This window comes from Echinococcus granulosus (genome assembly GCF_000524195.1).
Source record: "Echinococcus granulosus chromosome Unknown EG_S00025, whole genome shotgun sequence".
NCBI lineage: Eukaryota > Metazoa > Platyhelminthes > Cestoda > Cyclophyllidea > Taeniidae > Echinococcus > Echinococcus granulosus.
Window position 1 is genome coordinate 754,777 of NW_020170405.1, and position 23,589 is coordinate 778,365.

The 23,589-nt window shown below is 38.3% G+C and overlaps 1 protein-coding gene across 1 annotated transcript; it reads right to left on the minus strand. All coding sequences in view use genetic code 11, as the record gives it.

The window, feature by feature from the left end:
- Nucleotides 1-47: 47 nt before the first annotated feature.
- Nucleotides 48-20,808, minus strand: EGR_04222 (Band 7 protein; the record flags this gene model as incomplete). The annotated part of the gene is made up of 8 exons (XM_024493471.1): nt 48-368; nt 2,442-2,520; nt 4,590-4,645; nt 5,296-5,499; nt 7,908-8,080; nt 10,065-10,137; nt 11,276-11,389; nt 20,731-20,808. 8 exons carry the CDS (start codon nt 20,806-20,808, stop codon nt 48-50), a joined length of 1,098 nt encoding a protein of 365 aa, XP_024352172.1.
- Nucleotides 20,809-23,589: the final 2,781 nt, after the last annotated feature.

Below are 23,589 nucleotides of genomic sequence, written 5' to 3' on the forward strand. Positions count from 1 at the left end.
GGAGGAGGAGGAGAGAAAGAAATGAAGAGGAATATCCACACTTTTAGCTATACATTCAGGTCGGAGCTGTTGTTGTTACAGCTGGACATGGTGGTGGCCGTGGTGGCGGTACTGGTTGTGGTGGTGGCAGCAGTGGCGGTGGGATGGCCGTTGATGCCGCTCTTCATGGATTGTGCAGGATTGCTCATTAGGAAGCTGGTGGTGAGGTCAATGGGAAGGGGAAAAATGATGGTCGAGTGGTGCTCGGCCGCGATCCCCGAGAGGGTCTGGAGGTAGCGCAGTTGCAGAGCAACTGGCTTATCGTTTAGCATCAAACTCGCCTCACGCAAGGCTCGTGACGCCTTTCGCTCGCCCTCGGCTTGAATGACCTACAAAGGAAACACATCCAACTACTCACCGTTTTTCACCTCATTTACTAGCCTCCAGACAACTACCCTTTTTGAGACGGAATCAAAGTCGGAGTTTTGCATTTTCCGTGGAATCTGTCATCTTTACAATATTGAGGTTTATTGGCCATCAATAGGAATGCTGCCTTCTTTTCTTGTTTGCGATGTTTTTGAACAATTAAAATAGGCATTACTTCAACTTTCTAACTCTTTGGTCATCTTGAGGGCAGAGTTTTATGTTATGTGCTGTTTAAGAGTAACAAAAAATTCCGCATTTAAATGGAAATGCTTAAATATCACAACCATTCAAGTGTGTAAACTTTGCATTTGGACAAGATGCTCTATACGCCAAAGGAGCTTTCCATTTGAACAGTTTTTCTCATTTTAATCAAAAAACAGCCAACCCCTGCACTATTTACATCTCACTGATTCGGCACAAAAATAAAATTTACAAAATGCATTTAAAATAATTTGCGCAAAACTTTTTCCAAGTTGCAAAAGTGCTTAAAAGGGCTGTAACCTGCTGTTTTCGGGTACTTTGAAGCACGGAGGCAAGTGTGAGAGTTATTTAGGAAACCTAATGCTTCACTCGGACAAAAAATTGTTGTAAATCCTCTACGCCAGATAATTCTTATACTAGTTGATATCAGCACGATAAATTTTTTTTAGTTTGGCCGAGTCCGATTTATGGGCTGATTTGGAGAGCAAACCCCAATAAATTCAAAGCGATTTGACAGCTTGCTTTCTGCCAAAATTTTTGACAATTTTGGTTTTGTGATAGAAAGAAGCTATGAAATCAATCCCGATACGCCTCTTAGTGTTTAAAGGCTCTGTTGTTGGTGATACAAGAAGAAAATCACATAAGGAAGTTTATTTCTGTAGTAGATTTGTCTACACAATAAAAGTTGAAGGTAAACTATTTCTATGTATTCTTCGCTAGGGGATTCACTGATTTAAGCTTAAGCAATCCCGACTTCAATTTCATTAGGTGGAAATGGAACACATCTGCTTAACTTATGACTGTACTTAAAGTGGAATGCAAATAAATCCTCTAATTCTCAAATTTTTTAAGGTCTAATTTACGCTTAAAGAATTTCATTTTTAACAGATTTACAGAGCAAACCTTACAAATGCAATAAATCAGGAATTTCAACTATCATTTCGTGACCTTCGTGAAGGACTTATGATTGACACGGCGAAAGCAAATCTCTCTACTCAAATCAATCGAGTTTGGTTTAGTAGTTTTCAAAAGATGTCCAACCCGCAAAACGGCACATTTGCCCAAAGATTTCTGCAGATCAGTTCCATCACAAAATTTTGGAAGTCAATCACTCGCATACAAGCGAAGGCCACCGCGTCGACTAAGCTGCACGAATCTGCTGTCAGAAAACCCTTAATTGTATCTGGAAGGTAATACTTCCGTCGTTTGGTGACATCGTGAGTGGGTAATCAGCTCGTGTGAAATAGCCAGTGGATGTTCCTTTGTGCCTCAAAGCCGCCCACAATGGGGCAAATATTAACCGTTGAGGTGGAACCCAAACCCTGCATAATTCAAGTTTTCCCGTACCTCAACGGCTACGTTCCTCAAATTCACCTTTTCGAATCTTACTTTCATACATATGTCAACCAAGATTTAGACATATATACAATTTGCGGTCGAGTAACGCACTAAAGAGCCAACGATCACAACTTTACTCATAATTTATAGTGGGTATTTACAGAAAACCAGCCAAAAGTGTCCTTTCGACAAAATATCTCATTTTTGGGTTAGTTAGTTCCATTTGGATCAAGTAGTTGACTCTAAGCCGCGCAAATATGTAAATTCTGAACAAATGTTGCATACAATATGGGTAAAAACAGCAGTTACTTGCGAAGCCAAGAGATGTTAACAACTACAAATCATACTTTGGTTTCATGATAATTTTTATCAAATTTTCCATTTAAATTTAGGATTTAGTCAATATAGTCTCAGTGGTGCACCCTTCATTTCCTCATAATTTCGTCAAAATAAGAAAAAGCTCATTTGGCAAAAGTGATGAGCAGTAAAAAGCAAACCTTTGCACGGGCCTCACGCGTCGCCTCGGCTTCTGCAGCCATCGCTCTTTGGAGTTGGACAGGAAGACGTACATCTTTTCTACAAACGAAGCAAGTCAAAGGATTGCACATTTACAACAGACGATGCTCGCCGCATTCGCATGATCACCAAGTAAGAGGGTAAAATGGCCTTGGAAACAGGTCACCCACTCGAAATGGAAAGGTGGTTTTCAAAATCAGGTTAAAATGCAGCATTTTGTGCTGATAGCTACATCGCAGATGGAAATGGAGCAACTGAAACAAATAATGTTGGGAACTTTAAATGCATGCTTAACTTCTGAGCTGTTTGGAGCCTAGTTCCATCTGATAGAGCTAATTTAAATGTCAAATCTTTCTTACATTTTGACCACAAATAAAAAAACGCACCAAAACTTGTGTTAAAGAAAAATTTTATAAGAATCGCTTGCTTTTTATTTTCCAGTAAAGATTTTGGGGTTAAGTAAAATCTACTATTCATAAAGATATAGGGATTATGGTAGGCTTTGCGAGGCCGGGTTTAGAAGTCACTCAAAAACAAATAACTGCTTATCAAATTTAACTTTAATGTTTTTAAACATGCTTTTTAAAAGAGAAGGTATTTTTTTGAGAAGCAGCATAAAATGCTTTCCCAACTTTTTGGGCAATTTAATTGCGCTCAAATACCTATCAAGGGAGGATAGCTTTAACAGTGACAGGGCCTAGATTATGGAAGATAATAATCGTATCTTCAAAAATAGCATTATTTACTTTTATGCGCACTTAAAAGGAGTTTAAAATGAGATGGTTAGCCAACGGACTACAAGTCATATTACTACACGAACCACTTCACCGTAGCCCGTATACGGAGGCAGTGGACACTTCCTAATTAATGAGTTGAATAAACGGTGCGAATAATGAAAACAGACAACTCGATTGTGTGAATAGAAATTTTCCACAATCAGGCAAGAATATGTGACGCATATAGGATTCCCGAACTCTCAGTATTCCGGGTTCTGGTGAGACAATTTACAAAAGATGCAACTGTGATACGTTTATATGCTGCTGGTGGGAGAATCCGTAATGGAGGCGTTGAGAGTGAAGTATATCTCCAGCAACAATCTCAGTTTCCTAGTCCTCAGAAAAGCTATTAACAATTGAAGCGACACTAGTCGTGGTCATGAATCATCAGGAAAAGTTCATTATCGAACTATCTATGTTACTTGTATGAAGATGCCAGATGAGTGAACAAACGATACCTCCCCTACCTCCCTACCAGCTGAATAGAAATTAGCTAGATATGACCGGACTGCTCTAGAGTGAAGACAACTTGGCAAGGAGGGACAGATGGCGAACCCTAGTCCCATGAAACTATGGTAAACAACCTTCTTTATTAAATTACTCTGCACTTAATCCAGTGCTCTTACAACTAGCTATGGCCAAACTCGATGGCCGGCACATTTTTCCTTCTCTTAATACAGTTCCCAAACGAGGCAAAACTTCAGATCCAGTGGGGTTGCCAGGAGGAATCATTGACTGTGCAGTCAAGTTTCGTCTCAGATGCATGCATATTCAATGAATGGCACGGTTGGTTCGTGGGTGTTTTTCCTACAGCGCCAACTACGGTGTCATGGCCAACACGCGAGGCTAGCCAAGGGAATCGACGGGGACGACGCTCAAAAGAGGCGAGGGGCTGTGTAATATGTTGACTCTTTGACTTTTCATTTTGGTTACATAAACACTAAATGGCAGGGCCATTGTACTTCCATCCAGTGTCATCTGTGCGTCTTCTTTTATCCTCAGAGTAGTCTCGACGAGCTACACAACTAACTAACTCTATTATCTGCTTTGCAAATGAAAGATTACGCAAAAAGAAATTGGATAAAAAATTGTTACACTTACAGAAAGGAAAGTGGACTTGGCCAGTGAGATTTGGGACAATCACCTTTATTCATGCAAATAAATGAACTTGATGCCTAAAGGCCGGTCTTCATATTCTAACAAAAAATGATTCTCAAAGACAACTAAAATGAGAAGGTAAATAGAAGACCGTTCTTTAAATGTATTTTTATTTCCCAGGAAAATGTCTGGACTTTTTAAATGACTTAGTAACGATATTGAATGTTAAAGTGCTTGAAAGGTAAGATGACTTACATCTCCACCCTTTCCACTTTGATTCCCCAGGCTTCCGTAGCATCATCCAGTACACTCTATAATAAATGCAAAATTTGTTCTAATTTTATAGGTGAGGTGTTTGAAACACATCAGTGGCTTTTTTTACTCTATGTCCAAAATTGTCACTCCCCTCACGCATATTTATCGTGACATCAGTGAGCGAGGATGTCTTAATTTAAAAGGCTTTTGTGCTCCTGCAATCTTATTCTTTCCATGGTTAACCCCTAATCTTAGTGGACTTTCATTAGCTTTCTTTATGCAAGTGATTGCGAGTCTTTTTGTTAGGAAATTGTTCACCATCTGTTGAAAATGCCTAACAGCAAAGTATCACCCGTTTTATGTGCCTTGGCGGTTGTGATCATTTGCATCATATCCATGCAATAATGTGTGTCAAATTATGGAAAATATAACCTATTGTAGTTTACATTCAAACCAAATTTCGAGTATAAAATTGAGAAACCATCATTTTAAAAGTAGGAAATGCCCTACTAATTTTGCAAACTTTTTTGGTGAAAAATAACGAGAAACGTTTGAGATCAACTGTCACATGTACGAGGGGAGGAGCGGTTATATCCTTCTTTCCTTCTACCTTATCCCTTCGTTTATCGCATAGCCTTCAGTAGTGGCATTTCCTAAGCTCTGCATCTAATATCTCCTCTGTTTTGAAGATTAATTACAACTTTACCTGCATGGACGAGCTGATAACATCTCTCTCCGAGAGGATCTCAGAGAGTCGCTTCGTGCCAAGTACATTGCGCAGGGTGGTTTGGGCCAAAAGCCGCGTCGAGTGGTGCGCGTTCTCCACATTGGCCACCGAGATCATTGCGTCGAAGACTTTGTAGTAAATAACCGCATCCACCGAGACTGTCACTGAGTCTTTTGTGAGAATCTTTAAGTCAAAATCGTGCAGTAAGTAAGTCCTTGCAGCGCCTTGGATGCAGTGAAAAATAAATTTTCATTGTATTCGTATTTCTTGCTAAGATCAGAGACAGTGACTATCTTTTCGATACAATTCAAGTGTTGCGAAAATCCTTGCACATTACTTAAACCAATGTTATATCAAACCTGAGTATTTCCATAAGATTGTAGCTTCAGGAACTGAGCTGATATGGGATTAGTAGTAATTGAGAAGGCAATAAGGCTTAGAAATACTGTGCAATTCGTAGCTATTTTCAATCCAATTTAATTCGAACTCATTTAACTATCCTGAAATACTTGTATTCCTGGCCTCATTTGTTTTTATTTTACTCTTCAATTAAATAAGCCAAATGTGCTCAATTTATGCGCATCCTCATAAATGTGAGGCTGCATTTACCTTACACGCTTTCTCTACCACTTCTAATGTATCTCACCAATATTAAAGGAACTTGCTAAATGTAAAAAACAAAGGCACCTTTGTTGCTATTTATAACAGGGTACGCAACGCGGAAACCAGCGGTTGTACTCTCCTGAAGTTATTAATTCTAATTAGGAAGAGAAGATCTCGGTATCTCGTAGGCAGTGCAATCAAACATGGTTTTGATTTAAATCTCTTCCAAGCAGCCTCACCAACATTACTAAAAATGCCAATTCTGACTAATGAGACAATTCTCCCACAGCATTTAGGCAAATGCTCATTCAGTTTACTGAAGATGCTCTTATTTACAGTATTACCTTCTGGTAATTAATTAAGAAAGCTTGATTGGTGTTGTAGCAGAATTAGCAAATTTTTAAATTTCCGTCTACAATTTATCAGCGGTTGCATCTTTAAAACCCCAAATAAATTGTGATTTTTAATTAAAAATAATCACTTACTGATGGGACAGGAATTGGTTCTGCATTGGTGCGTCGGAAATGTTTACATATTATATTACACAAAATTATGGAATAAGAATTGCGTACCTAAAAATCTTTTCGTAAATGGAAAGTTTTAACCAGAAATCGACCTTGGACAATGCGCAAATAATTTTGAGTACATTGGCATTTAACGTATTTAAAGAGTGCTAACATGCATGACTAGGGAGTCGGAGTAGTAGATGACAGGCAAGCAGAGCATCTCATTTGAGGTGAATAAGTGTTTACTCGACTTATGACATCCAACGCTATCAGAATCACGGAACGTCGCCTCCAAATGACGTTACTGAGAGTACAATCGTTGTTTTTGGGCTCTACTTCATTTTTGGTTCAGCACTTGTGGGGGACATTCTAAATTCTTTCCACACCTCTTAAACACTAAATAAATCTTCTGGGTGATTAAAAGGCGCTACTTTTGGAGTTTATAGAAGCTTTAATTGTTATTTACGCCAAAATATTCCACAGGATTGCAGTCATCACAACATTTCGAAACGGCGAAATTGCAACCGCACCTCTTAATTGGTCACACACGCCAGTCGTGTAAAAGGCCAGCAAGAGCAGAGAGACGTGAGCATGGATGCTTACCCTTTGCTCAATTAGCAGTACATATTAAAGGTGAATCCTCTGTTTGCTTATGTTGTGCGTTATCACTTGAAGATCCCTTAATTTGGTGTAATTATTTCCTGCACATCCGAAAAAGCGATTGACGAACTGCTCCTCTTTAAATACTCAGTCTAAACCTGTTTTTGATTGCAATTAGTCTCTACTAGCCTTGAAGTTCGAGTAGCTTACTTGGCGACGCTCTTGTGTTCATTTAAAGAGATGGTAAAAGGCTTCTAACTTACTTCTTGAGGCGGAATATCAAACGTAATTGTTCTTAGGTCCACCATGAAGCACTCCTCCACGCAAGGCAGGCACAAAAATATTCCTAAATTGTTAGGTACATAAAAATAAAATAGTTGAACTCCTAAGTACAAAAGCGCAGAATCACATGTCACATTGTATATGCATAATATTTATTTAAATTACAGCCAAAATTCAGGTGATCATATTGTTCAAGCTAGTTGTTTCACTGGGTTTCTTCACAGAGGAAAAAACTTCTCATTCATGGATAATTTTTTTTCGAAGTTTAACATAATTTCGATTCTCTTCATAGAAAGTAGGTATTAATGTAACAATTACCACTTTGCGCTATAATATGTGTCAAATGCTCTAAGCTTTTGCAATTTGGTTTCGCAGCTACTTACGGCTCCGCCTTTGAACTTCCGTTGAGTGACATGGCCTCCGGGCCATGCCAGTGACGTCCAGCCCTTCTGTACGTCGGGAATACACTTTCTGCCCTAGCATTATGACTTCCTTCCTCTTCAAAAAAGACTCTAGGTGTTGCATTGGTGGTGGCGGAAAGAGAACCTGATGCCAAAACACAACTACCATGATTCCCATTGCTTAATTCTCAACCTTAACCTGACGGAAGGAGAGCATGTGCTGAGGATGGACGAATCCGAGAAAACTTATAACCTCACGATCAAATATCTTCCCATTTGCATACAATTTTGACGGCTGACGCGGTTGGCTCCTGTACTTTTTTCCTACTCCATCGACCACGCTGTGATGATCGACGTGCGAGGTTGACGATGCTAAGAAGGAGAGGTGGGCTACGTAGTACTCAAGAATGTTCGTTTACTTTTTTTACGCTTATACTAAAAGCTCTGCTATTGTACTTCTGTTGGGTGGCATAGCCTTCGAGCCATTGCCAGTAGCCCTCATCCCTTCTGCACGTCAGCAATATATTTTCTGCCCAAGTGCAACACCTTCCTCAGTCTCCAGGAAGGACTCAGGGCGCTACATCTTCTGTTTATTACACTATCGCAGCAAAATTTGAATAAAAACAAATCATCTTTACGGAGATTTGTATGAAGAAGCAGGAGAACTGGATGCCACTTTTATCACCTTTCATTTAATGGGTACACTTCAGGACTGGAAAACTGTTGAGTATTTGCGAATGATTTGTAAGTATTTACAGTCTTGATTATTCAAATTGACACCTCTAATCTACAAACTATATATTTAAAACCAAAATTATAGAATCCACTTTCTTTCTTCTACTTCTGTGTCATTTTTATTCGCTAATGTACATTGGGTGTGCGTAAAGGAAAAAATACAGCAATCATTAGCCCATACTCGAGTATTCCTGCTCTTCTTTGTTCTTCTTCTAGTAGCAGTCACGAACAAAAAATCCGAATATTTCCTGTGCATTTGGCTGAAAATGAAGCGAAAGGAGGGCAGTTTGTGGCGTTGCCATGCCAAGAGGCTGTCACTTTGACTGCATTTTCCATGTGAATGATCGCTTCAGCTCTTTTCCTCTCAATATTTTATGCTGGACAGTCCTTTTCAAGGTATTTTAATTTGCCTCGCCTGCACTGTTTAACCCAGGGCAATTAATAATTAAGTAGTTTCCGCTTTTGGGAGGTTATACAGTAAACTTATTCGTGGTGCAAATTTTTCTTACAAATCCGACTTTTTGCCCTGCCTTAGAGTTGCCAGAGGGTGGAGGCTTAACACCAGGCAGTCGAGTTTCTGATAGCCGGCTTATAAATGCTATTTAGTTCCTTTCCTGTAGTGTTGTATTTCATTACAAAGTTTGGAGCCCTATAGAATTTGGGCAAAAGTTAGATTTACCCGATATCATTGAATTCCTTCGTGGTGACTTTCTTTGTACCAGCTTTTGTAACATCGTGGAATTTGAACTGTGGCGCTTGTTTTTTCTGTTTCAATTTACTTGGGTACTTACTCTTGCATAATTTATTCATTCAGTAAGAGATGCAAATTTCTGGTTTGCAATAAATTGAGTGCGAGACAGTCAGTACTTGGGAAAAATTGCTGAAGTCAGAGCAAAAAATTTCATCAACGGTAAAATCTAACTTTCACCCCCTGTCATTTTTGCGTCAGCGATCATAATTTTTGTTGTTTTTAGAGAAAGTTTATACTGCTAGGAGTGAAGTGGAGTGAAATGCACAGGCCTGTGCCACCATTGTAATTTCAACCGGATTTGTGATGAGCGATTGCATTCACTAATATCGCACAATAATTTCACAGGGGCTATTTCCTGACTGAGCGATCAGTAAACTGCATTCTGGCTACAGGCATGCTTAAGACTGAATGCAGAAGTAGTCGAGGCTTGACCACACTTGTGCCGAGATGACATTGGCCAAAACTGTAGCCCATAGGTTTTGTTATTCATATGTACCCCGAATCAGTGCGGGACATTTTATTAAATAAATGCCGAATCTAAGCCTTCGTTTAACTTCCACTAAATTTAAATGGCCATGGGGGACAGGTCTTAAAATAATTGTTTTGGAATTTTACACTTCCTTCGAATCGTTCGGTCTGAATTTCACTGATAATGCAATGATGATACGTCATTTGACACATGCTGGGGCTCTTTCTGAGGCCTGTTAAATTTCGTGTAACATACGAATTGAAATAATCTAAGCAGATACTAAAATAACATGCCAACGCAAATTCTACTTTTAGCAAAAATTTTCGTCATAAGGCAAGCATATTAGGGAGGTAGGAATGGAAAATATTTTATGCACATAACTTGGCAAAGCCCCGACTCACCTGGTCCCTTCATACTACCAGGCATCACACGACCCAGTCGAAAGATTACCGCGCGTTCGTACTCCTGCACAACCTATGAAGCAACGATAACAACCACTTCTTTGTACTAAATCACTTTTCTTCCTGTGCACAACCATCGCAGATTCATCAAAAGGATTGCCTCAGAAATAGAACTACCGCTTATGCTGAATGCATTCTTGTCCTAAATAGTAAGATAATTTATGGACCGGATAATCCTTCATCAGTAACAAGAAGCGCTGCCTAATCGGTGTAAAACTCACTGAAATTTTGTTTTCGTGTACAATGTATCCATATTTAATTTTTTCAGTAAATAAGCTAATTCCATTGGGAGCTTCTTCATCTCTCCACAATCGTTTTACATCAAACCGGTACAATATTTAACTGCTCTGATACCTAAGTAATCTCATTGGCGGTATTATTTATTTTCACAGGCTAAATTAATTTGGATTCGATGTTGAGTGAAGCGATTCCATTTTAAGTGTCCGCATTTTGCTAAGCTAAGTAAAATGTTTGTTAATGCCAGTAAATAAAATCATGCATGATTTATCAGTCCTCCGACCACTTTATTACTTAAGCGCTGGGAATGGTAAAGGAATTTTATGCCTTCCATTTACATCTTTACACCACAAAACATGAAAAAATTTTGCAACTCTTAAATAGGGACTTTATATCACATCACAAGCAACACCCCTTGCAGTTCTGAATTCCGTAATTTTTTGGCTTAGTTACTTTAATTTACTGGAACATTTGAAATGTCGGAATATTTTCCCATCTACCTCATGTACGACTTTTTTATTAAGCTGTATTTTTAATTAAATCTCCCTCTTATTTACCATTCCGTGGAAAGCTTAAAAGTACCACTTTATTTTTAGTTTTATTTTAAACAGAACATACAAGAATGTTGCTGTTCACTTAATGTAAGCAAGCTCAAGCATAAAACCAATGGTAGCTTCCAAAATTTTTCGCCATAATCTCGAAGATTCCAAGCAAAAATGGTGATGATTTGTTTAAGATCATTTTCCACGTAGATCATTTTACAATTTTAACAGTTTCTCTGTGTTAAAACAACTTTTTTGCAGTCATCTGAATTCAAAGCATTTAATCATGAAGTTATAGCAAGCTGCGCCAGTTTTTAGCCAACTCCTTTTTCGCTGGATGCATGTATTTTGCTGCTCTAGGGTAGGGCTCACCTTTAGACAGATGAAAACTGACACAGGGAGGAATAGAACGAAGACTGTGTAGGAGAGGAAGTATAGAATGTGTTCGCAGACTCCAGATAGTGCCCTGTTTCCGGTTGACATTTCCTGTGACAACACGAAGACACTGAATTGTTCAAAGCAAGTTACACCACTAATCTTGCTAAATCAAAGCATGCGCGAAAATTAAAAAAAATGTGGTTTCTTGAAATTTGTTTAGGCGTAAGCCATTTAAATTGGTTACAGAGTATAGAACGTCTAAACAGCTAAACGATGAAGACTTTTTAAAGAAGCATTTTAGACATGACGCGGGAAGTGTGGATTCAGGCTTCAAAATGGGCTTAATCTAATAGTTAGTATTCTGCAACCAAATGGCCACATCTGCCTCCGTATACGCAATGAATGAACGCAGTATTCAGTTGCAAAATTCCTTGCAAACGTACGATGTCTTGATGGTTGTTGGCTTTTTGTGGACCTAACAGCGAAAGTATGTAGTGGTAAGTAAGGCATGACATTATTGGGAGTACTCGCTATGATTGTGCAAAACGCTTCTTCAGCAATCCTTTGTTGATGTTAAAATATGGTTTTTTCAACTCCTGCTTAGGTTGTTTAATTAACTGGGCCAAAACATGGCAAAACAATGCAAGTTCTTCTATTACTCAAGTTCCTTTCTTTGCCAAGTATGATTACGCACGGTTGCTTAACCAAAAACATTCCTTGCACAATGGCACGAAGCAAGACTCCTTTTCGGTGAATTCAGTGGACGTGAATAAACGATGCGCCGGAAGGTGAAACAATTTGCTTGATTATAACGATGTGTTATATTGTCCATTCTAATCAAGCGTTGGGGTTCCAAGCCGGTCAATTGGAAGAGCAACACAAAGCACAGCTGAATGCTTCTACATGTATACCACATACAAGCATGTGTTTTAGTATTTCGTGATTTCTTCCCATTACATATGCAAGTGGAAAGTAGGCTAGGTGAATTAATGCGTTAAATGTAAGCGAGATTGTTGGAACATCGTAAAAGTCCATTATTAATTGATGGAGAACATGGCCGACCTTGGGATGTGGACATCCAGTCCCAAAAAATTCACGTCTCTCTGAAGTAATGAAATTGGTTCGATGATACAATCTTAGAAAGTAGGCCTATGTTTCCCTTTTATCACTTTCCAATTGTGGATTATAGCTCCTAGATAAATAACATTAAATAATAAAAGTTTTACTGTTAGTAATAAAGGAAATGTTTTTTTTTATTTTCCCGCCTCAGAATGTTTGCTGTGTTGATTTACGATTGGAGGACGTGCATTTATCGTTTTGATTCAATCAGTGGATTGGCCACAGACCATTCATTTTGGTGGAAGATCTGGACCGGCTAATCAGTGTTGTAAAAAGTAAAAAAATTACAGTTACAAAATTTCTCCTGAAAGTGCTCCCTATATTGTGTAGTTATAAAGTCAGTCAGAAATAATATGTTGAGAGAAATTTTCACCACAATTTTAACCGTGACATGGATGTATAGCATCTTTCCACAAACTATCAAAAGATAATTACTGACGCTTAGAGTGTTTATGATTCTTTGAATGATACTAAGATTCGCATAAAGCGACTTTATTTTCTGGCTCCAGCGGTTTTACCACAAAACTTAGGTTCCATTATTCTTTATTTTTTTGAAAGTCCACTTTCTTGTGGTTGATTGCCTGACAATTTAACCATTAAGAAATAGGTTTGTAGGAGGTTTCCAAATACCTTCTTTAATTGTAAAAAGAGTATGGTTTGTTTATTAAAAACTGTATCCAAGCCCATTTACTTGTCAAATGGGTGAATTAGTCAGTGAATGTTGTGCTGCCTTCGCTCAAAGCCAACATGTTCCAGTTGTAACATCAAAGTCGCTAAACTTGGTCAGCCAAAATGAGCCATTTTTTAATCTGTTTTAATGGGATTAAAAAGATGAAACGCGGACTGTTAACTCTGACCCTGCCCATAAAGGTCCAGTCGGAATTTATGTGGTCTTCAACAAAAAGTGTCCATCCCATGCTCCAAGGATTTTACCTAAACAACATGCATAATCATAAATAATAATGAAAGGCCTTTATGCAGTAAAGGCGGGAGCAATCCGGAAATTCCTGTATATTTTATGGCTACTATTTTTGCATGACATCTTCTTATCTAAGAAATAATTAATGCCACTGGGTTAAGTAAAAGTGTAACGAATTGAACTGGGAGGGGAATGTCTACAGTCAAAGGCAAGGTGGTGAACAAAAATGTATTCTAAAGCTACTTCGGTTTTTTCACATAAAGAGAAAAATTTTACAATATAAAAACACGCCATCTGGAGTTAATTAGTCTAGAATCGCAATGATGTTGGTAAATATTTCAAGAAATAAAGTGGCATCATTGAGCGGGTTTCACCGGATTTCCAAAGCCAAACCCAAGCCAGGAGTCCCCCCATCTAAGTGTTTGCTTTATGATTAATGACTGCAATCCATTCCTAGCTACGCCTCCTCGGTGTTCAACTTTACCCCCCTGTAAAGGTGTCAGCTCCCGCAATCAACCCTTTACACAAATCATTTCATGTGATATAAAATGCGAATATAGGTAGTAAGAAATAAATCAAGCCAATGCATATTATCCCGCGCTATTCATTAAATCTCCAACATCTCTAATTATAGCCCCTTAACATTTAAGGGTAATTTAGACCTGGTCTGCAAAAAAATTTGATCCACAAGGGATAACAGATGGCATTTTGGCTACTCGAAGAGGGGAACAGTGATGAAATCATTTATTGCCAAATTCCTCATCTCAAAGTTGCCCATTACATAATTTAGGGAGAAATGAGGAGCTTGACTGACTCGCTCTGCATTAGCAGCTACCCGTTGTTGTTAATACTTAGTTATTATAAAAAACCGACTGCTGAAACGTCTGAAAGTTTTTATGCAGAAGAATAACTGAGTACGCGCAAAAAGATGACGTTCCGTCTTAATGGAGGAAGTAAATATTCCTTCCCGTATGCAATTTGCCACGGTGGAAATCGCTTATTTACGCAACTGTCAAGGTCTGTATTAATACCGAGTGACCTCTTAAAACTGAGCAGTGATAAGAGAAATAATATGGAGCATCTTTTATATTTTGAGTGAATTATTCCATTAATCTTTAATAAAGCGAACCAGCTGCAGCGATCAACAGTTTTCGAGTACTCAACTGGTCTTCTAACATAGCTACTTAGTTTTAATAAATGATAAATCAAAATTAAGTCAAAAATTAACCGTGGCTCAATATTTTGGGGTTATAGTGGTGAATACTTCCCTTTGTGGAAAATAACTAAGCTTGCATCAAACTGACTATTTCTAAGTGTTGTGCATTTTGAAACATTTATTAAAGTCTTATCTGATGTACTGATAATGTAATGGTGTAATGTGTATGCTTTACCACGAAATAAATTGCCTATTTGAAATCCTGTATAATACCTTAAAAAAGGCATAAAAATGTCGGTATGCATACGCTACAGGTTTTGAAGGGTGAAATAACGCATTTTACATATTTATTTTAGGTCTCAATTCATAATTTTTCAAAAAGTATTTTTTTTTCTTTCAGTTGTTCAAACGCCATTTTGTCAATGCTCTACTTCATGAAGAAATTGGTCGAGCAAAAGTATAGTTGCTCCTTCACGAAATGAATAATTCATTCCGGTTGGTATCTTCATATTCCAAAAAAAATGTGGAGATACTTTTTTCCATTGGGTGCAACAGGCCAATGAAAATTTACTCTCGAAATGGGCACCACCATCACGGAAATATCCGCTGCGGGCTGAGTAAAAATATGTACATGGAAGACGATCTGGAGTGTTTGACATATCTACGGTTAGGCATACAAAAATAGTACAGGTAGTCTTATAAATAGTCAATTTCAAAAGCCATTTGATTTTTAGAACTCAATTAGCTAACCCACAAATTATCCAAAGTATCTCTGAAAAGCGGCATGTCAATGGTTGCCTCAATTGGGAGCTAGGTACGATCATTTGGAAGTGCCTTCCCTCTTACCGATGGTTGATGAACCAACTTGTTCTAAAAAGAAGCTTTATCAAGCACTGTCACTTCTAGTATGATGTCTCAGATATGCGTACTCCTGCCAAAGTCAAACTATCTAATCGACCATGGCAAATGTGCAAATTCTTTTGACGATGTTATTCTTCCAAAGGATCCTATGCCAATTTGACACCAGTCCCAGAGGAGAAACAAGCGGCTCATGATTTAGTTACGCTTACTGCACACATCAAAATCAAATAAATATTAAGCTGATCCCAATTTTTTTACGAAATGTGAGGCATCAATTGGGGCTATAACTTAATAAAGTGAAATTTTCCTTGTTGATTGTCCAAAGTCGAAAAAAGGAGTAGATGCCGCATAAATTTATGCATAAAAGGCCTTAAACGTACGTGGAAAGTTAGAAGTAATTTCTGCTGCGACTTAGTTCCATAATTAAGTTCTTTAGGGCGGTGTGGGATGATTGAGGAGGGGATGTTCAGTGCTAAAAGTATTTCACTCCTCGGAGATCCAATCACCGCGGCCGAAGTCACACGGGATTTTTTAATTGGTCAATATGAGTGGCTGCGCACATGAAGGGGTTAAGTGAATGATTTGTGCATACGATGACTGATTCCTCCCCTTTCCTACGAATCTCTTATCCTCTAGGTCACTACGACTCGGCTGCTTTGAAAATACCATTCCAATTTCGGTTCATTCATCATGTTAGTTAAATTTGTAAAAAAAAACGGGCCATTGCCGTAAATGACTCTATCGCAAGCCTGTTGGAGGGGTTCCACGTCAATTATAATACACATATTAATGGGTTGCAGATGTAACAAATGCGATGACGATTTAGTGAATATAAACTTCCCACAAAATACGGTTTCAAAGAATCATTTCTCATATTACGTCCGCGCGTTCAGCATATTTATCGCACTCTTTTTTAGGGTTTTTAGTTGACACCGATGTAGTCCTTTAAGAGTACCTTAGAGACGAAGGAAGACATAACAATAGGGTAGAATATATGTATATTTGACATACCGAACGATTTGGGGGCTACTGGCATGATCCAGTGGCCAGGCCACCCGGAGATTGTGCAATGGCGGAGGCCCTAACAAACAATTGAAGAATTGCAACCGCTTTGTATAACTTTTACTGGCAAATTGAAGGATATAATGTTCAACCAAAATTGGATTTTTTCAAAAATAACCGGAAAAAGATTAAATGAAAATCCCCACACTTGGTTTAAATAGTTCTGTTCTACTGCAAATTCATGGGATTATATGATAATTTTCCTATTAAATAATGTTTTATTCACGGTGTAGTTCACATTCCTTTACTTTGTGTGCCAAGACAATCCATTAAGTAAGCAATGTTTATGCTAGCGCTTTCTAATGCGGCCCATTAATTATGTTTGGAGATGGTATTGGTGTTAATAAATAAAGGGCAAAAAGAACTTTTGTTCAACCCATTTGAGGAGTAAGTACTAATTAGCGGTTTCGAGATGTGTTCGACTTTGTTCTTTTTTCTCCTGCGGAATAAGTTCGCAATAGACTAAAAGTCTCCTGTTTATTTCTCTCTAGCCTGAAATGGTCGCAGGCAGAACTCTATTGACCTCCATACAACGGGAATTTTGTAGCCACTATTCCCGTTTCTTTCACTAGGTAAAAGCCATTTTAGTATTCATACTCGTTCTACATTTAGATTCTGGTAAGGACACTAGACATGTAGCAGTACTTAGCAGAAGAGGCAGGAAATTTTGAAGGAAGATTAATATTTATCTCAGCTTGTGAGGCCTCGGTTCTTAGCAAGCCGGTGCAATAATTTCCAAACAAATGCATCCACCTTCTAGATTTAGATAACCTGCAAAGTAGTCGTTTTTGCCTTTAATGACCCCAGGTTTAAGATTTTATAAACAAATTAAATGTTCCATTTTGGCAAAGTCAAATTAACCGCCGGACCCCGGTAGGGTTAATTAAGCAGTGGTCCGTAAAAGTAATGGTCAAGGAATTATGTCGGTATATTGCAGAAACCAATTCTTTGGATGCTGGATAATGCTTGTAATGCCTTATATGTTTTTTTTTTAGGTCCTGGTTTTGGTAACAGGCCCACTGAGGGCCTTCGCCATTATACCTTCTCCCAGTGGCCTAGCCTCCAGCCCATGCCAGTCAACAATGCATACGCTTCCCGAGTATTGTGTCTTCTTGCGTCTTCAGGGAAGTCGCGAGACGCTACAATGCCAAATGTACTTCTTTTGTAAACGGCGCAAAACCCACATCTAGTTCATTCATTATGTCTCATTTCGCTGGAGAAAAATTCTATCAAATAGATTGTGTATACCAAATACTTTCTTCCAATTTTAGAAGGCGGGTTTCGCCAATAACAAGCACCACAACCATTTTATCAGGGGTTTATTATTAATCTGTACTTATATGGCATGAAATATATTTTAGGTTGCTGTAGAACACGAGGTGGCTTATTTGTGCTGTTTTACATCTTGTGGGCGTTTATTTTAACAAATATGGGGCTCGCTATACAGCTTTTGGATGGGATGAGGGACAATGCTGGGGTTGTGATAAAGCAGAATGTTGCCAGGTCATTCGTACACTAATTAGTATACTCTTACCCCCTTAATGTAGTTGCTACCATGGATGAAAAAAGCGCCAACTTTTAACTCTTGTGCCTCTCCGCCTTTCCAAAGAACTATGTTAACAAGTTCGGTCATTCCCTTCGCAGACAAAATAGCGCCATGACCAAAGCAGCGATCTCAATCCTTTGATTTGAACTTCCATTTTTATGAAACAGGTGGGTGATTTTTTTCATAAAAAACAGCATTGAGAAACGGATTAACTGTATTATGCCTTGATTTTTGGATTCCGTTGATTTTTTTGTGATATACACGTTTAAACGCAGCGTTTAGTGCTCTACACTGAATTTATCTAGTCAGTCAGGATTAGCCCTAATAAAGCTGGCCACACGCTTGAAGTATGGCCCCGACTGTTCCCATCCTATTTGACTTTATCTCTATTATAAGATGTATATGCAGTATTTAATCATTCTTTCAGCACAAATACAATTATTCTAATGCATTTTGCACCTGGATTTGTAAAATAAAATTATGTGAGTTTGCTTCTTTTAATGAATAAATTAAAAGGCTTTACTCTACACTGCAACTCATCGATCCTGAAATTATGCTTTAGGACAAATAGACTTCATTACGAGTTTTTCACGGAATTTTGCAAATCAGATGGAGTACTTTGGGCTGACATTCTTCTACCCGGCATCGTACGAAACTCTCAAAAGTGAGAGAAGACGATACTAGTGCAGAATATGTATTGGGGACCTATGGAAGAGGTGAGGTGCTAATGGCATGTCCCGGAGGAAGTACGATGGCGGGGGCCCTAAGTAGCCCGGAACCAAGACCGAGAGTTGAGTAAACACTCCATGTATGGCAACACGACTACTTGTTGAACTATTAATCGTATCAAAAACATTAAATAAAATGTTTATCCGCCACATATTTGGTAGGTGAAGTCCGGTGTTAAACTAATGCTTCTTTGATATATGACAGGTAAAAAGATGTCTACATATTCATTTGCTATCGTCCTTTGCAATGTTGACCTTCGAAATTGAACCTATGTAAACATTTTTTGTTCCAAAACGAAAACCTTTGCAAACAGTCACTTACATGAGTTTCTCCCATATCCTTACGTTTTCGCAATTTATCCACAAATACGTCAAGACGCTCACTTCATTCTGTTAGAGAACAGCCTGAGGCTACATTATATTTAAATGAAATTTTTATACATCACAAGAGAAGGTAACAAATGTTGTGGTCTTATGATGTCTGTGCTCGAGGCGCTTATTAGTGGCAAGTGTCCGACCTTATTTTGCTAAAGAAACAACTATTACCAATTTACTTATTAGCCTATTTCATTGGAAGTGAGGTGTGGTATTGCTCATCATCTCTACAGCATTTCACCTTTTCGGTGTTAAACTTACGAAGGCTAAGCTGCTATAAAGGTGAAAATATGAATTGGCTACTTTTAGATGAACTTCCCTTATCTATCCCATGCAATGAGAATCACAAGCCATGATCGCAAAACAGTATTTTAGGAATTTAGTTCAGGAATATGGTGCTGATCAAAAGTTTCAGTCACTGGGAAAAACAAGCACAGCTCTGAAACAGCTTTTATTTGCTAAAACTGTGGTCCGTGCGCTGCTTTAGTTCACTTTTTGGGTCACAGGGTGGTCATTGTGACAGACCTACTGCTTCCATCGACAGTGCCCCTTTTCCAGGGTTAGGGACCCTAAATTTCTCATAAACACTGATAGATTGTCAGTGCACTATTATTTCTGCATGCAACTTCGAATCTAAGGTGAGGTTTCTACAGTACGATTTGGGGGTTTTTCCAAAAATTCTCGAGTTCCTGAATTACATCAGTTCGGATGCTACATTCTAATTTAAAATTTTTCTGCTCTAAAAACCCTAACCGGTTTTTTACACATAATTAAAGACTGGAGCACTTTTAGGCAACTGTAATCTTCATATGATACCCTCACAATCTGCAGTCTCCTTTACGTAACCCAAAATAATTGTACGAAATATAATCCTGCTTAAATACTTTTAAGTGAATTGTAACGCTACAAATAAGCGTTTTAACTATTTATCAAAATTATGGCCCATGTTTATGTTCTTTTTATTTTCTTTTTATTATGGATAGTTAAAAGGCTAAAATTCAATTACCATTTTACCATTCATATGATTTACTTATAAATGGGCTTTAAACACAAACGTGGAACACCGATATCTTGTCTCGAACTTTGTGTCACTAAGTTCAGCGAGGGGGTTTTCCAAAGTTCTTGTTTTATTCAAACCGACTTTATGTGTGGTTGGGCTATTTCGGAACAAATTTTGGCATAATTAATGTTGCGTTAATTTCATTTAATCACGTCATTAATCATCTTGACCACATCTTACTAGGAAAGGAAAGAATTAAAACTTCAAATGGTCGCAAAGCCATGTCCACAACCCTTTTTAAGGAACAGGACCATTTTTGCTGTCTCCATCAACACTGTTTGCCTTGGTCTTTAAAATAGACCGTTCAACTACCTGACAACAAACTTTCCACGTCCGTTCAAGGGAACTTTTATGGGTAATCCGGCGAGCATGTTTGGGAGTCCGTGAGATACGATTCAAAGACAACAGGCAGTAGATGACCTAAGTAATTCCCTAAATTATTAAATCTATCAAGCAGTTTAATTTTACCAATTTGTAATATTTTAAACACTACACTTGTAAAGTCCCCCTCTAGGCACTAACACTAAGCGTGTCTTACTGTAACGGACGTTAAGTTCGTTTTCCCCATTCGATAAACTGCGTGATTTTAATCGCTGTATAATAATTCACCACCCGCTTAGTACTAAGGCGCGATGGCGATCTCTGCCCGAGATCGGCCACGCGTATTCAGGTGGGCTGGTACACACCTCACCCGCATCCATCACACCTTGGAGAATAATTTGCGCAGTGAGTCAAACCGGGTCACACGTCCGTCAACACACTGAAGAGTGATTTATGTCAAACCCTTGATGTTCATCGAGTGAAAGATTGGAGAAAGAAAAACTACTAAGATTTAGTTTGTGCAATTTCTGACTTTAACACTTCTATTCAACCCACCGTTTACTTCTATTGTTGTTTTTCTGCACTAGAATGCTTTCCCCTCTGTTGGGTTCACAACTACTGGAAAATGCTTGTCTTTTAGAAATGAGCCTTGTAGCAGACGAGTGACATTACTTATCTAGATGACCGTATGTTTGAACAACTCCTCGTGAAGAAGTTTTAGTTGTCTCTTCTTTGATAAAATGTGTCTGATTTTTTACCAAAGCAATATAATATTAGATGTGTTGGTTTCCTCGTGATGCGGAATTATTTATTAGTTAACATAAGGCGAATTTTTTTGCACAAATAATATGCTTTTTTAAAAAACAAGGACATTAAGGGAGACTGAGAATTGCTCTACTATTTATCATTGTCAGAGAGTGAAGTGTAGGATCTTCCGCTTCTCACTACTCTTGAGGAAGTTTACGAAAAGGTGTGTATTTTACAGGTTACTCTAATACTTTTTTTAAGAGTTCTGAAACTTTGTTTGTACAGAATTTATGCAATAAACCCGAAAATGTCGGTCTATTCGGCTTTTTAGATTGGCACACAAACCAATGATGAGTGTTGCAGTTTGTGCGATTTGATGCATTTTGGACTGTTATGAGGAAATTTTTCAAGGAAATGAGTCAAAATTATAAATTAACAAAATCCATTCATGACTTACAAGCTGGTGTTGCAGGCGAATTTGAGATTTTAAATTGCTTCTTAATGAATGAACCATGTAAAAGTTTGTACAAAATCCACAAACAAATGGTAGTCAGCTAAAATACAAACAATTACACAAACCCGTTTAAGGTATCCTTGTGGAGCTCTGATTGCTTACTACATAATTCAACATTTGAAATGCAAGGCTATTTTCTGCCTGCCATGAAGAGACCCCTTTCCATTAAAGTGCTTTTTTACTTTCACCACTTTAATAAATATTGCGTTGCCTATTCCGGTTGGCCTCGACTGAAGACAATTCAAAGCAGATTTTAAATCGCCTTTTGAATTCACACCACCCTCAGTGAGATAATGCGTCGTATTGTTCTGCGTCGCTACATAGACTTGGAAGTGGCTTAAAGGCTTACATGTTTTTAAGGGAATACGGAATAAGTACCCTCTTTTGGTTCCCATAGTAAGGCGTGGTTGTTTAAAGGCGACCACTACCACCATAGCTTACTTGGATTCTGCATCGCTTTGTCAAAAATTCAAAATATTAATTCGCTTCGCGAACTTCCTTCAAATCCCGTTTCTGGCATCTTATGCGCCTCAATATACCGTGCAGAGAATCGCTGTAATTAAGTAAGTCCAGTGATTTGTAAAATAGGTACCTTTCCCGATTTTTATGCATCGCCGGTGTAGAGAAGGGCTGGGGACTACTGCCATCGCCCTGAGGCCGTGCTGTCCGGTAAAAGTACAATCGCGAAGCTTTCAGTACCCTTGAAACCAAAACGAAGACTTAAACATGCAATATGCTTAGCACTCTGCTGCATTAATGTAAGATTTTATGTTAATGTTTGTGTTAGGGCAAGTGGTGTTTCAAAAACCTTGCCCCACTAAAGTGACTTCTTTTGGGTTGATTAATGGGAATAGCGCTAACTTGAGTAAGTTTTGATAGATGCTATCCAGTACCATGCAGAACATAATTCCTTTATTCAAAAATTACTCAACAATGGCATGAATTTGATGCTACTTTTTCATGGTTGAGTAGACCGCTGGTGCTTTGAGGATTTTGCAATTTGCGAATCATCTAGAAGAGGCTACCAAACGGCAATATCTCCAAACCGTTGCGTTTATAGACACAAAAAAATTTCTCAAGTGTACTTAACGACTGTTTCTTGTTTACTGGGATTAAACTGCTTATTCGCTGGTCGCGTGACGCGTACCATTAACCGCTCCAAACCTTTTGCTGTTGCCGATTCCACACTCCCATTTCACCGCATTGCCGTTCACTTTTCTCAACTACCTAAGATAAGTAGGTGAATTTGGGAATGTGCAATGCACTTTTTTTTGAAAAAATACGCATACTTGTGGATGGGACCGAAATAGCGCCGCGGCGAAAGCCGCTCCTCTTGCCAGAATAATGAGCAACGAATTGATACACTTTCCCTAATCTGAAGGGAATTCGTCCATTATTCCAATACTTACATTCTAATTACTAAAACTAACCTGTAATTAAACTTAAAACGATTTATATTATGTGTAACATTTAGTAGTTTTACGGTCGAAAATGGGAATTACAAACTTTAAATGCTGAAATTTGGGCTTGCTTTTCCCAAATGTGGCTGTGGAAACAGCGAGTACTTTTAAATCAGTTGAATATCATTGTGTAGACGAGCCACAAAGTAGTTCTTTTTTGCTATCACTGGATTACGTATTTTAGTACCAGTCAAGGAACAACTTTTTGACCTACCCCCAAAATTATAAGCTTTATGGAGTCATTTTGACAATTATAAATCTATCTTTCTGCAAAAGATGAGAGTTTTGTGTTGGGTGAGAACCTCAATAAAACTAAGCAGTAGTTATTTAATCTACTTCACTTGTAATTTTTGAATAAATGCTGCGCCCTTAGACTTTCCTAAAGATGGAAGAAGATATAATACTCGGGCAGAGGATGTATTGTTGACGTACAGAAGAGA